The sequence below is a fragment of the Momordica charantia genome (genome assembly GCF_013281855.1).
Source record: "Momordica charantia cultivar OHB3-1 chromosome 8 unlocalized genomic scaffold, Mcharantia_2.0 BLBB01000008.1, whole genome shotgun sequence".
NCBI classification, from domain to species: domain Eukaryota; kingdom Viridiplantae; phylum Streptophyta; class Magnoliopsida; order Cucurbitales; family Cucurbitaceae; genus Momordica; species Momordica charantia.
This window is the reverse complement of record NW_028275166.1, coordinates 7,465,184-7,480,000: the sequence shown is the minus strand read 5'-3', so window position 1 is coordinate 7,480,000 and position 14,817 is coordinate 7,465,184. Positions and strand designations below refer to the sequence as shown.

The following is a 14,817-nucleotide window of genomic DNA, read 5'->3' as shown; positions in this document are numbered from 1 at the left end:
AGAAGGATAATCGGGGCAACCAAGTCGCAAGAACCAGTCCGCCATTGTAGCCGCCGAGTTCAATCTTCACTGTGTTTTCCGCCGTGACCGAGAGCGAGGGAAGTGAAATCTTCTTCTCCGTTGGAAAATTGGAAAATGGGAAATGCAAATGCAAGGCGGACGAAAAGATTCTGAAAGCCTTAAAAGAAAAAAAGGAAAATTGATCACAAAACCTTTGACATTTTCCACTTGGCACGTCACAGTGGCACTCCGCCACCATCTTGGAAAATGGAAATAAATATTCCATTATATGTGTGTATATATATTTAAGCTTTTTGTTTTTGTATTTATTTACTCTATTTTTTATATTATTTGAATTGCTAAACTTTGATATTAATATCATTTTGTATATATATATCAACCTAGGAAGTTCAATTTCAAATTATTCAAATTCATAATTTTTTTTGTTAGGACTTTATTTTACTTGGCATATTAATATTATATTTTAATTCCTACACTTTTCATAGGAATATTAATTAAATTTGTGCATAGTTGAACTAATATTAGCTTTTCATCGAAAGTTCAAATTTAAAAAACAAAACAACTAACACTAGTAAATTTTCTTAAAAAGTCAAAAATTCTAAATCCCTACTTCATAGTTATAGTATTACATGAAAAAAAAATTATAAATACTATGCAAATTATTTATTTGAAAACTTTTTACTTCAAACTTTATTTTCAATATTTGTAAAAATGATCATCTTACCACTGTATACTAAATCTTTTTTTTCCAGATTTTTTTTAGTACAACAAATAACTGAATTCATAATCTTTTAATAAGAGACAAGTATAAATTACTGTTGAGTTAAACACATATTGAGAGCAAGATTTTAAATGTATAGAAGTTGTATTATACTAGTTCGGAAGAAGATATCAAAAGGAAAAAAATTGAAGGACTAAATCGTAATAATATAAAAGTAGAGTTTGCAATATGGGGTAATTTTGTATTTTGGTGTCTTTTCCAATAAAAATTAGTATCACAAAAGATGGCTTGGCGCGCATGCAAAAGACTGAAAATTTCTTTAGTGCTTTTTATAAAGTGCTGGTGGAGCGCATGCAAATGCGTTGTTAAAGTGGGTTTCATACGTGTATTCCACAACAATAAAGGTTACTAATTCTAAAATTTTATGTAATTATTTTTAGGCAAAATTAGTGTGTAATACGTCTAACTTTCAATTTAGTATGTTTACTAGATTTTTTTTTTTAGTTTATTGATTTTAAACTTAACTTTTAATTTTGTATTCCGACCTGTCTAATATTGTCTAATGAATTGTTTTAAGAAAGTATTCCAATTTCCGAAGACATCTGCTCGTGGTTGCTAAGTTAGGAGAGAGATTTATTAGATGTAAAAATTCATAAACTTAAATAATTATTTAAGTTTATGGACTTATTTAGACATATAGGGTTGAAAGTTTATGGACCTATTATATATTTTTAAAAATTCAATGATTCTATGAGATGTTCTTTCTTTTAAGTTTAAAGACTAAACTTGTTACTCGGCATTTTTTAAAATTATTTTAACCTTCATATTTTATTAGGAGTCTCTATACCCCTTGTATTAATCGAAGTATATGAATGAGCAATAAATTAAAATATTTTTTTATTTTGAATATAGGAAGCTTATTGACCCTCTTTACTTGTTAAAGAAAAATAACTCTGTTACAAATAAAAACTATAAACATCAAAATGTTAATTAGGAGTCGCGAGCAGTGCAAGAGAAAAAGTACTGGTGTATATTAACCCAATGGTTATTATCAACTTTTCTGTCCAATTTATTTGTTTATTTATTATTATTATTATTTTAAAGTAGAGATTTTTATTCATCAAGTAAAAGGGGTCACATAAGCTACATTTGATAAGATTCAACTCTCTCACTATTGGAATTTTCAATAATTTGAGCCACACATATAATTAGATCAAGAGGTAATCTAATTATGTTTAAGTATTGGTTTAATAGAATATAAAATAACCATGGATAAAATGTAGAGATACATTAAAATAAATTCTAATTTGATGAGCCGTCAAATTGAAATATCAAAACCTTATAACTGATCCGTAGTTTTTTGTCGATCGGTTGTAGAATGGTTATGATCCCATGTCAGAGCAATCACAACTTTTATTTTTCATCCCTTCAGGGAGAGAACTCTTCTTCTTCTACAAGAATACACAGTAGAAACATAGGAAAATCATGATTTATCTAGATTTGGAAGATCAAACCCGTACGTTTCCACTTTCAATTAATTTTTTTAACCTCTTCCTCGCGGATTGAAGCAATTGGCAATTAGGATTGTTTTTTGCGACCAAAGAGGGCCTACGGATTCTCCTTCTTCCTCTATCGTAGCAGAGTCATCTCCATCTCGACGCTTGAATGGTTTTCCCCGACTCTACAGCAAAGGAAAAATTCTTTCTCTAAATCAGGCCAGTTGGTCTATTGTGTACTCTCCCAACATCATTCGTCCATCTGACCATCATGGATCAATATACACTTCCGTTTCTTTAAATTTAACATGGGAAGCCGATCATATATGGCTTTAAGTTTTGAGTTTTAATTTTTCCCAACACTTACTCCCGTAATTAGAGATAATATACTTGATAGTAACATGCTATTTATGACGAGAATGCCCGTTCTTTTCATGTATTTCAGCATATCACATGCCACATCGATGTTGATTTCGATGTATCCAGAAGGTGGTGGGCATCAAGGGGGCTCACTGATCAAATTTGTGGCATGACTATCAAACCTTCCAATCTAAACATAGACTGACGACACATCAAATAAATTACCATGAAATATACAACCTTCTAAAAACTGATGCCACAGATGATGATATTCCATTTTGTTCTCATTCTTTAGGTCCAACAAAAAAACCTTTAACTTGTGGTAAACGTCAGCATGTTCAAACACTTTTAAATGTAAAAATGTGTATCTAAAAGAAGACTAAAATATATATTTATGTTATAATAAAATTTTGTAGTGTTTTAAAAAACGAAATCTGAACATCAAATGATATATTATAACATGAACATTAAGAAATTTTGTGAACATAAATATGTATCTTTTAAGCGATTTCTTATTACCAGCTCTAAATGGGCAGACAAATTTTCAACAATAGGATCATTTTTCACCTTCAAACCTCAAATTAAAAGCATGTAAAATGAGTCTTATTTTTTCCCATTGATCTAAAACCTTCATTTGATTCCCTTTTATTTTTTCTTGATAAGGAAAATACTGAGACATCGATTGATGAACTGTCGATTTTTAAATATTTTCCTCTTAATAATCTAAGTCTACTCTTTATAAAGAGAGATTCAACCACACTCAGAGATGACCATATTCCATGTAATAAATTTTGGAGATGATGTCATTGATCACTTGCCCAATAATCCTCCATAAACTTCACTCAACTTTTTGAAACTTGTCTATCCATATTTTTAGATATAACAATTATAGGACCGAATTTTTGTGTTGTTTCACGCTCCTCGTCGCACCCTCCACCTCAGTCTTCAAAGATGGGGGCACCGAGAGTAGAGGAAAGGAGAGAGAACAATTATATATAAAAAAAAAATAAAAATCAACTGTATTAACTAGTTCATCACTTAAAATTAGTCATGAAAGAAGGAAATTAAGTTGTGGTATATAAAAAATAAAACTTTTCAAGATCGATGTAGAAATTTGAAGAAATATATCTATTATTCTAGTGTATTGAGATAACTCATTAACCATTTAAGCTCAACAACAAGATGGTCAATGAGATTCAAACTTCCAATCTTATGGTAGACATATGGCTATATATACCTCGAAGTAACGTATCACTTTATGATCACCCACTTGTATATTTCGTAACGAAAACTAGATTATTAAAAATAGTGTAGAATTTGGTGATGATATTATAGTGTCACTCTCAAATACTAATTTAGTAGCAAAGCAACCAAAGTACCAACATTCTTATCAGGCATCACATGGTAGCAGCCAAGGAAACATATTTCCATCTCTCTCTCTCTTTTTGTTGGGTTTTGGACATTCAAACAGAGAATTGCGCCAAAATCTTGAAATTGCGAATCATCTGCAGATCTCACACATTTATTCACAAATATAATAATGGAATTGCCGTTGCCGTTGCCATTGCCCCCACTCTCGAATCTTCATTCATTATCCATTATTTGGGCCCTTCCACAGCTGTCTCTGTCTCTGTCGCCGAGCCATTGGTTTATCAAATCAACGCTCTTCCTCCTCCACTCCACTCAAATTGAAGCTTGGCTCGCTCGCTCGCAAAATGCACGCCTCGCACTCGCCGCACCTTGCATTCTCCTTCCTCATCCTCGCCGCCGCCGCCGCCGTCGTCTCCGCCACCGACCACATCGTCGGCGCCAACCGCGGCTGGAACCCTGGCATCAACTACACTCTCTGGGCCAACAACCACACCTTCTTCGTCGGCGACTTCATCTGTAATTTTCTCTCTCTTTCTCCCTAATAGCTAGGGTTTCACGGGAGAGACTACAATTTAAGTTCGTGTATAATCTTTTTTATCCTAGAAATGTTGAATCTAAGATGAACTAAGGGGGAAATGGCCCTATATTTGGCAGCATTTAGGTATCAGAAGATCCAATACAATGTGTTCGAGGTGAACCAATCAGGGTACGGCAACTGCACCACAGAGGGGGCGTTTGGGAATTGGAGCAGTGGCAAAGACTTCATCCTTCTCAAGGAGGCCAAAAGATACTACTTCATTTGTGGCAATGGGCAGTGCTACAATGGCATGAAGGTCACCATTCTTGTCCATCCTCTTCCTCCTCCTCCATCTTCTCCCCTTGCCGCCAAGCATTCCTCGCCCTCGTCTGCCCCGGCCCGGTTGGGTTCTTGGCCGACACGGATTCAGGCTCTGCTCGTTTCTCTGGCTTTGATCTGGTTTGGATCTGAATGGATTTAGTTTTTTCTTATCCATGGCAGAAAACAACTAGTTTTAGTTCTGAAATCCTTTCTGTGTTTTAGATTTGGTTAGAAGAATTGTGTGTGTCTCCCAATTTCCAAACTTGTGGGAAGATCAGGAAGGAACATTGGTTTTGGTTGATTGTTTTTTACTTTTGTGGGGTGGTTTTGAATGCTTGGTTCGTTCTAATTTGTAATGACAAATCCCATTCAGGTTGTTGAATTTCCTCTTCAGTTGCCCCCAGATTGTGGGAGAATGAGCATTTGTCATGGTTCACAAATTATTATATGCATAATTATATTATAAAATAATTTGAAATAATATCAGTATGTATAACGTATATGTTTATAATCTGTAAAAGCTAACATATGCCATATGGTACTAGAAAGCAAATTTCATAAATCTGAGTTAATATAACTAAATTTAAACATCTTAGTCCTACGATAAAACTAACTTATGGACTAAACATAAGTTCAACTTCTTAACTTCGAGTTATACGAGTCCTGAGTGACTCAGAAATTTATGGTTGCTTTTGTGATTTTTTCTTTTTGTTAAAAACTATCTTTCAATTGTAATTTTTTTTAATCCAAAACTGGTTTTTTATTATTTTTCACCAACAGCCCTAGCTAACAAATATAAGAAGATCATTCCAACAAATAAACATACAGGAAAGAGAGATAACAGCCTTTGAATTAAGTTGGAAGAATTGGAAGAGATGAGCCAAGTTTTTCCTACATCTCATGTTAACATTAATCAAGAGAAGGGAAAAATAATAATAATACTATGAATGGCATCCCATTTTGTTACCTCCAACTACCCATACAGTACGACCAATTTTCTTGTATGCCTTAATATTTAAAGTGGCATCAGTCTTTTGTATCTAAAAAACCAAACAAATGCAGAAAATATGATGATTCCACTTACTCCAGTAATAACAAGGACCCACTTGAATGCTTCAGGATACCCAAACATTGGTATTTCAAAATTCATGCCAAAGATTCCTGCTACCACCCCAAAAATGGCAACGACAAATGTTGCGGTAGTGAGTAGTAACTCGAACTGAATCAACTGATTTCGTACATTATCCTGCATACGAAAACATTTTTGGTAATTGATGGAAAAAACAGAGAGATGCGACAATAAGATTGTCGACCAGTGTTGTTATCTAATTCGCATATGGTCATCTAACTGCACAGCTGTCTCATGAAAAAGCATCAAGTTCTGAATTTTTATTAAGCATTGTTTAACATGGGTTTTCTTTAGGAGTTAACACAAAGTTCTCCTTCAAACAAAAACAAAAAAAGGTTCAGTTTCCTGTAGCGAACATGACAGGGGAGCAAGTTAGAAGCATTTAACCAACATGTAAATTCGCTATAGTTCATATGCTTTCTTGGTTTCAGCACTATCAGCTTAATTTGCAGCGGCTTGAAAGATTTTGTCAATTTCAGGAGATCACTAATCTCAGAAAAAAGAGAGAAAACATGAACTAACAAAAGAAAAAAAAAAGTAATGAAACATGAACTAACAAGAGAAACAGAGAAAACATGGTCATACCAACTGGATGTTGATGAAATCTTCTGTGTCATCGATGTACTCCTTCAACTAAAAGGAAGGAAATGAAATAAGAATGTAACTTCATCCTAAAGAGGAAAAAGAGAGAAGAGAGAACTAGTTTTCTTTTTAGTTTGTATGCTTACCGATGTCAACTTGTTCAGGGTGCTATCAATGACAACAAAATAAGCTTCAAGCAGCATCTCAAGCTCCTCTATATTTTCAGTGGCACTTTCTGAACTTCTCATGCTCTCATGCCGGCTCCTTGCAATGCTCAGGCTCTTCTCAAGCTTCCGAGTTTCAGGCGGTGAAGATACAGGAGAAACGGGAGCAGAAATAGATGCTCCATCAATTGATCTGTATCCCGACACGGACTGATCACCATAAACAAAGGACTCCATTCTCATTTTCTTCTCAGTGAGATACATTTCTGCCATATCTCCATCATCATCCATGAGCTGCTCTATTTCATCCCTGACCTAAAAAGATGTAGCTCAAATAGAGAACAACGACAGGAAATGGTGGGGCCACCACTTGCAAAAACCAGGATCACTAGATGTGAATGCAGAATACCTTCTGAACCCTACGAGTTAGGGCAACAAGTCTGCTCTTCAAGCGACGGACACGCTCCAAATTTAATGTACTGATTTTTGATGTAAGTTCATCTAGCAATGGATATGCCTCGATTTCTAATTCTGCAGCCTTTGGTGAAATGAATGATTATAAATAAATTATCAAGTGCCAATCTAAGAACCACGCCTGAAAGCAATACTGATATGTTCAAATGCATCTAATAAATAAAGATGAACGTCCATGGACACCATGATCCATAAAGTGTGTAGTTAGGCTTCATGTCAAACGAGTTAGAATAACAACAATGTCTTATGCAAAATATAGGTGAGGTTCCTCAGAGGCAAGTTCAGATGTTAACTGACATGGGAATACTAACTAACTGTGAAATGAGTAAAGCAACAACGCCACAGAAATCACATTGCCTGTCAAAGTATCATTAAGAAATGAGGATTATTTTAATATTTTAATAACATGAGATGAAATAAATAAATATTTTCTCCAACAAGACAAGTAGACAACATTTTTCTTCAAAATAGAACAAAGTTGCAATCTTTTCCCCACTTCACGATATATCAAAAGGCTATTTGCTTTATTTGCTAATATGTTTTAAATGGCTGTACGAAAAGCATTACTTAATGAAAACACATACAATTAACGCGTGGGAAGTGAAACAAATAAAAACAAACAGCTCAAACTTCTACTTCTACACACCTGAGAATCAAGAAATGTACAAGCTGCCTCCAAAGCAACTTCTAAAGCCCTAAACTCAAAGGGCAAATAATCAGGAGAGGTGCTTCCAAATACATTATCAAAATTCCTACTTCCCCTTCTTCGATTTAAGTCAGTTCCATGATTTGCATCATTCTGCCAAACTTCATCAACCCCAGTGGTTTTCAATCGCCTTTGTAGCTCTACCACATACTGAAATACATAACTATCAAGAGAATTTAGCAGCAAGACTTCTTCAGCTGTTATAATACATCGAATCTGCTCTAGATTGACCACAATAGCCTTCTCTCTACCAAGAATTGTTGAAGGGTAAACAAACAAAGGATCGAGCAAGCGCAAATCACGAGCAGGTAGATCACAACGACGCATCATGGTGAACTTATCGACCTCAATGATCTGGGAATTCCCAGAGGAATCTACCCGGATCCAAGATCTAAGTCCCTGGCCTCGCTTCTTCAGCCCTAAAACATCCACACCTTGAAAAGGCAGCCTTCCAGAGGCTGATGGTCGATTATTAATTCCCTCCCTAAGATTTATAGCAGATGCAGGTTTCGGAGGAAGCAACCGCTCTTTGAGATCCGCCATTTACAGAGATATCTAAATAGAACAACACACAACATTAATGAAATAAGCACACTCCTAATCACCACTATATATATTATAGCGCCCGTATCAATTCAATCAATCATGCACTCCTAGCACAAACAAAAAAATAATCAGAAACATGTAGCAAATATTTTCGCATCTTAAACGCAGCAGTGATCAAATAATACACCTACAATGCTCGTGCAGTCTACAAGTGAAAGTCACCCACCAATTCCCAGAAAAATCTATTTCTGACCCGAAAAAATCCAACTCAATAGGCGTAAATGCCAGCCGCAGGTATCAAATCACACATAACGAAATAATAGAAAGACGAAAGGAAAAAAGAAAATCACCTCCAAAGTAGAACTGATACGGCGGTCCTCAGAGAGCGTAGAAGCGGATTACTTGTATCGGGCTCGGAAATGACAGATTTCGGAGCAAAAACCAATTGAATCAATGATTCGACAACAGCAAATTAAGGAAAACCTAGATTTCGGAGGCGAGCGAAGGAAGCAACAGAAGGCAGAGAAATCCGAGCGGCATACGTGAAAGAAGTGGAGACTGAGAGAAGTTTCATCCTCAAGTTTTTCCGCAGACAGAGATTGAAAACGGAAGCGATGATCGATCGAGGAAGAAGAACCAAGACAACCCAACCAGGTTCAGGAATCTCTCTCATGCTCCAGTGTTGCTGACCATATCATCATATCACAATTCACAATCAATATTAACTGTCAATTATCACTTTTCAATAAATGGCACAAATTTAATTTTAAGGATAAAATTTGAAAGGGCTTTTTTTTTTTAGTTTAAGACTCTCTATTGTTATTTTTCCCAATTATATGATATGTGCAATCTAATACATCTGTAGGTCTCGGATTTAGTTCGTGAATTTGAAAGTATAAAAGTTAAATAATTTTTTTAGTACAACATGTAGGGTGAGTAATCGAAGTCACGATCTTTTAGTTAGAGATATATGTTCGTTTTTTACTAAAAGCTAAATAAATTAAACCTTCAAAATTCATGAAAATGAGAGATATAATTAAAACTTTCAAAACCTTGAGGTGAAAAATTGAAACAAGGATGACACACTTTATATATAATTTAGCTTAATATCTTGAAAGTTTTATGATGAAACTGTCCATCTCTCTGAAATTGAGGTGAGTTGAGTTAACTCAGGAGAGTGGTACTTTTTGGCGCATACATTTTCTTAAAATAATGTGACTAAAATACCAAGAGAGAAAAAAAAAAAAAAAAATATATATATATATATATCCTTCAACTTTAATATTTATTTCGTGTGAAGTGAACTGGTGCCATACATTTTGGGACTGCCAGAGCAGAAGAAGCTCGCTTCCCAATCCTCTCTAAAAACAAGTGGCGGGGAGGTGGCCAGTTGAAGGTGTGCGTTTTCTTTTAGTATTTTGATTTAATTTTTTTAGGGTGTTTCACTCTGTTTTGTTTGGGTTTCTCTATGATTTTTTTCTTAAGAAGTAGTATCGATCTAATATAATAGAGACCTATTTTATTGTTCTGGAGGTAATTTTCGAAGAGGATTCTTCTTCCATGCTGGTTTCTGTGATGACGAATGGTGGCTAGGTATCGGGGATCATTCGTTGGATGTTGATAACGTTTTTGCGGCTGACAAAATCAAAGGTAACATTGTTATATATGGAAATCCGCCTGCAATCTCTTAGAATGACTCTTCATTTTTGTTTCATCTTGGTTAGTCAAAGGGCAACAAAGACATATCAGAATGTGGGTGACAGCAGGGTGCAATGGCGATCGATTTGAATAATATTTTGGAATCTAGGGAAGCTATCCGTTTTAATTGTATTAAGAATCGTGACTAGCATGATTGAGATAATTTGTCTAATATTTCTTTACCTGTCATGGTGGAGAATAAGGCAAATTTTGAAGCAATTATTTCCCTTCTATTTGTGAGTAGGGTGCCATAATCGATAAGATACCTCCATTAATTTAGTATTATCCCTCGACATCATTGAATGAGGTTTATGATGTTGTGACTTTGGAAAAGGTGTTTAGTGGGCTATAATTTTTTAATATTAATAGTTATTTGAATAGGCAAGCTGTTTTATTTGTCAAACTGTGCAATTTCTAGTCGTTTCTCTGTCTCTTGGGACAATTGTTTTCCTTTGTGGATTGTAATGGTGATGTGTGGTCACCACTCCTCTAATGTAACCTTTGGTGGTCTTATTTCTTGTTAATGCAATGCTTCTTTATTTCCAAAAAATTAATATTTATTTAAAAATACCTCTATCTTTTTAAAAGTGTCAATTGTATCATTGACTTTTCATAAAAATTTAAAAAATATTCATTGGTTAATATTTTGAATGGAAATTTGACGTTTTAAATCTAGAAAAAACGATATATCAATTAATGTGAAAGCTTATATATACTAAATTTAATAAGAGAGAAAATGTAAAATAACTTATGGTTTTCAAAAGGATATTTCATATGTGGGCAAGACCGGATATAATATGGCTTCTTTTCCAACAATATCTTCGTCTACATTTTTTTCTCTTTTCATACTTAACTCATACAAGTTTCTACATCAATTATCACATTATTCTATATTTTGTCACGTCAACTTTCTATTAAAACATATTAACGAATATCTACTTAAATGATATTTCTGAAATGTTTATAAAATGTCAAATGTGGTATTAACACTCTTGGAAAGATAGATGACTATGGTTCATAAGTTCTTTTTTAGCCAAATATTATTTACAATAAATAAATAATTAAGTAGTTTTTTCTCTCGAAAAAAATTCTAATTTAAAATAAAATTTTATAACTTTCAAAAGCTTTTTCTTTCCACGTATTTATGTCTCAATTATCGAGTTATGCTGGTATTTCAAAAATATTATTTTATTATTTAGTCGGACATGGTAATAAATTTGAAGTTTAATTATAACTAATTAAGAAGACCTTTTACCTTTTGGTATGCATAAATTTGGGTAAGTGTGCCCTAAGAATGAATTTGAGGGGGCAAAATAGTGAGAGGAAAAGGCCTGGTCATCAGTAATTTGGGACCCACCCAACAGGACCAGTGAGGGGAAAATTCGTTGAGGAACAAGGAACCAAGAAACATAAATTATTGCAACTACTCTAATAGTTAGTTTTGAAAAAGAGGCCTCTTAATTTCAATTGAACCCTTCTTTTTTTCTTTTAATTATTAATCTTGGGAAAGGGATCTTTAGCAATCATTTGAGTGGTAAAATTTCTTGTATTATACGGTATGATACTGCTTCTATTTATTCGTCGTCTATCGTCAGAATCATGTTAAAATTATGTGGGGTCTATTAATATTAAAGAATTATTTATAAAGATAAAATTATAGTCTGAACAAAGAGAATAAGTATTTCTATAGTACTGAAAATTTTTCAAATTTAAACCCACACGATTCAAAATGGCATTAACGAAAATTGTGGGTATAAGGATTTGAACTTTTGACCTAAGGGAATAGTTAAATATTGTTTATTACTAAACTAAGCTCATGTCAGTAGAAAAGTGTTAAACTTAAAAGTCAGCCTCCCAATTTATTGTGTTCGAAAATTAGTCGGGTTGAAATTTTAAGAACTAAATCTTTGCAATTAAGCAATCTAACTCCTACCTACAAAATAGGTTAAATTACAAGTTCAGTCTCTTAATTTTCGGGTTTGTATAGGGTAGGTCCTTTGAACTTTAAAAAACATCTAATAGATTTTTTGACTTTTGATTTTGCATCTAATGGATGATTGAATTTTATTATTATTATTATTATTTTTTGAGGCAAGGATGATTGAGATTTATAAAGTACCTAATAGGTTCTTAAATTTTAAATTAGGTGTCATAAACTTTCAATTTGTGTATAATAGGTCCTTGACTCATTGGACAATATACAAAATTGAAAACTTACCATCCTATTAAACATAAATTAAATTTTATGGCTAATAGATTTGTTACTTTTAATTTTTGTTTTGTTTTTTTTTATTTTGAAAGTTAAAAACTTATTATACAAGTTCTTATTAATCACAAAATTGAAAATTTGATAATATGTCTGACATTTTTTTTTTTAATTTAACCCTATCAAATATTATGTCAATCCAAAGCAAGTTCTTCCTATACATTTTCCCCTTTTTTCTCATAGACAAATAAACGGTCTCTTTTTTTGAACCTTTATTTTCAACCAAATTTCTTTTGTTTAGCTTTCCTTGACATTGTGATATTGATTTCAAGGCATGCATTAAATGAAGGATATTTAACTAACTAAAAAGAAAATTATTGGGGTATTGGTGGATTAGTACCTATATTTTACTGACCACTCTATCAATTTTGATAAATAGGAGAGAAAAATACGAAAAAAATACATTTTTTCAGTTTTGTATATAAAATAATTACTTACGAAGAGAAAACCAAAGTAAACCTTGCTTACGAAAAGGTTCAATCTATCGTCATATTTGTTGTACTAAAAAAAATTACTTAGGAATAGAAGGGCATTTATATAATTATCTTTATTTTTTGTCATTTCGTATTTTTATCCAAAAGCAGGTGAAGTGTGATATTCTGTCTCTGGAGGGGTATTCTTGCAAAACAACCTACCGTTAAAAGGATATAGATGTAAAAAAAAACCACAATGCAAAAAGGAGAAAACAAGCGATGACGTGGACTTCATTTTGTGGCCCATTGCAATTCATTGTTGGCGCACTACCCAAAAAGGATAGAAATTTCAAACAATATTTACAAATTTTGTTATAACTGTTTTAGAATAATTTATAAACTTAATCCATTCTTATTATCAAGGAAAAAAAAACTTTCCTTGGTCTAATTAAAGATATTTTAATTAAATTAAATAAGATACCGAAATAAATGTGTACAAAGTCGCCAAATCGAACATAGCTCAAGTGGTTAAGACACATATCAAAAACTTGTACAAAGTCGTAATAAAAATGCAATCCACTCACATCATACTGTCGCTCAATTACTCCCATAGTCTCTATAAACGATCCATTAGCAAAGGTGCTTTCAATTAGTAAAGTAAAATCATTCTTTTAATTCTCTATTGATGTAGGTTACCGTAAGCAATAATATTAAAGCACTTTCTTTCTAGTAGCTGTTAAGTTTTAGGATTTATTTTATTATTATTATTATTATTATTATTATTATTATTATTATTTTGGTTTTTGTAGAACCACATGACTAGAGCTATTGCATTGATAGGTGGAGCTTACTGGTACCGTAAAGCATGAATTTCATCCTTCGAAAATGTTGCTTTATAACTCTTTTAGCTTGAGCTAGTGTAATTTATATCCTTTCTTGTGCCGAGTGGTAAAAAATGCAATGATTTAATGTGTTTTAGATGGGATGTAACACCACTAAAAGCATGATGGTTACTGTTTTGGTGTGACCTTTGTTTATTTGCAATTTGTTGTATTAGAACATGACCCACTTGATTTGATAACTAATATATACTTGTACTACTAAAAAAAATAATAATACTAGACACGTGTGGAGAGTCCTTGTCGAACCTCTTGAACTCATTCTAAACATATCTCTGGTTTAATTGGTACGTCAACATCTCATAAACATGTAGTGTAGAATTGAATTGCATAGACTTTAAATAAGAATCTAGATCAACTAATCAGAAATTACTTTATTTTAAAAAAATTTGCTTATAACATATCTTATCATCTTTTAAGTAAATTAAATAAATATTCATCCATACAAATTCAAATAATATAATGAAGAATATGAGTTGATATATTAACCAAAAAAAAATAATAATTAAAGATAGAATAAAAAATGACAATGATGTAGTTAGAAAACGATTATGTAGATTCATCCTATAGTCTAAAATTTATTATTTATACTTCTTTTTTTTTACAGACAATGACTATTTATACATACTTTATAGTTTGATAATCAGTAAATTAAAATTATTTGCTTACTTTTTGTCACATTATTTAATTTACTTGCTTACTTTTTGTCACATTATTTGTCACATTACAGGGATCAATTGGCTGTAAAAAAAAAAAAAAAAAATCATGTTTTCTAAATTATTAACCTGAATATAATATAAATTTTCGATTATAAACTTTAGTTTACAAATATATTATTAAACACTTTTATCCAAAAAAATTATTTAAAAACATCTAACAATCAACTGGTAGAGTGACCAACCCTTTTATGATTAAAATACTCAAGAGATTATTGCTAAGAAAAAGTTCAAGATAAAAGAAAAGAAGTACTTAGACTAAAAGATTAATAATTCTTATCACCAACTTTTATTTATTTATTTTAAGAAAGCAATACAATTTATTTTGGTATGAGTGGATAATATTGGACAAAACGAGTAGACTTTGACAAAGCCCAAAGGCAGAGAAAGATAAAAGAAACACAATGCCCCCACAAC

General features: G+C 32.6%; 3 protein-coding genes across 11 annotated transcripts in view; 1 reads left to right on the top strand and 2 right to left on the bottom strand.

Moving 5' to 3' along the window:
- Window positions 1-251, bottom strand: part of ABCC13 (multidrug resistance-associated protein 11) — a 32,833-nt gene extending 32,582 nt beyond the window's left edge. For 4 of the 9 annotated variants that reach the window (XM_022297810.2, XM_088127822.1, XM_022297811.2 and 1 more), the window contains exon 1: window positions 1-249. In XM_022297810.2, the coding sequence (XP_022153502.1) occupies window positions 1-45 (45 nt within the window). In that variant the 5' untranslated portion in view covers window positions 46-249. The other 5 variants (XM_088127824.1, XM_088127825.1, XM_088127828.1 and 2 more) reach the window with 4 other exon arrangements.
- A 4,028-nt stretch (window positions 252-4,279) lies between these two features.
- Window positions 4,280-5,189, top strand: LOC111020966 (early nodulin-like protein 17). The gene is made up of 2 exons (XM_022297771.2): window positions 4,280-4,485; window positions 4,624-5,189. The coding sequence occupies exons 1-2, from the start codon at window positions 4,314-4,316 to the stop codon at window positions 4,965-4,967; spliced, it is 516 nt and encodes a 171-aa protein (XP_022153463.1). The 5' UTR covers window positions 4,280-4,313; the 3' UTR covers window positions 4,968-5,189.
- A 441-nt stretch (window positions 5,190-5,630) lies between these two features.
- On the bottom strand, window positions 5,631-9,127 carry LOC111020965 (magnesium transporter MRS2-1). The gene is made up of 6 exons (XM_022297770.2): window positions 8,759-9,127; window positions 7,803-8,417; window positions 7,092-7,220; window positions 6,665-6,997; window positions 6,522-6,569; window positions 5,631-6,053 (listed from the first exon to the last, which is right to left on the bottom strand). The coding sequence occupies exons 2-6, from the start codon at window positions 8,403-8,405 to the stop codon at window positions 5,823-5,825; spliced, it is 1,344 nt and encodes a 447-aa protein (XP_022153462.1). The 5' UTR covers window positions 8,406-8,417; window positions 8,759-9,127; the 3' UTR covers window positions 5,631-5,822.
- Between the last annotated feature and the right edge of the window lie 5,690 nt (window positions 9,128-14,817).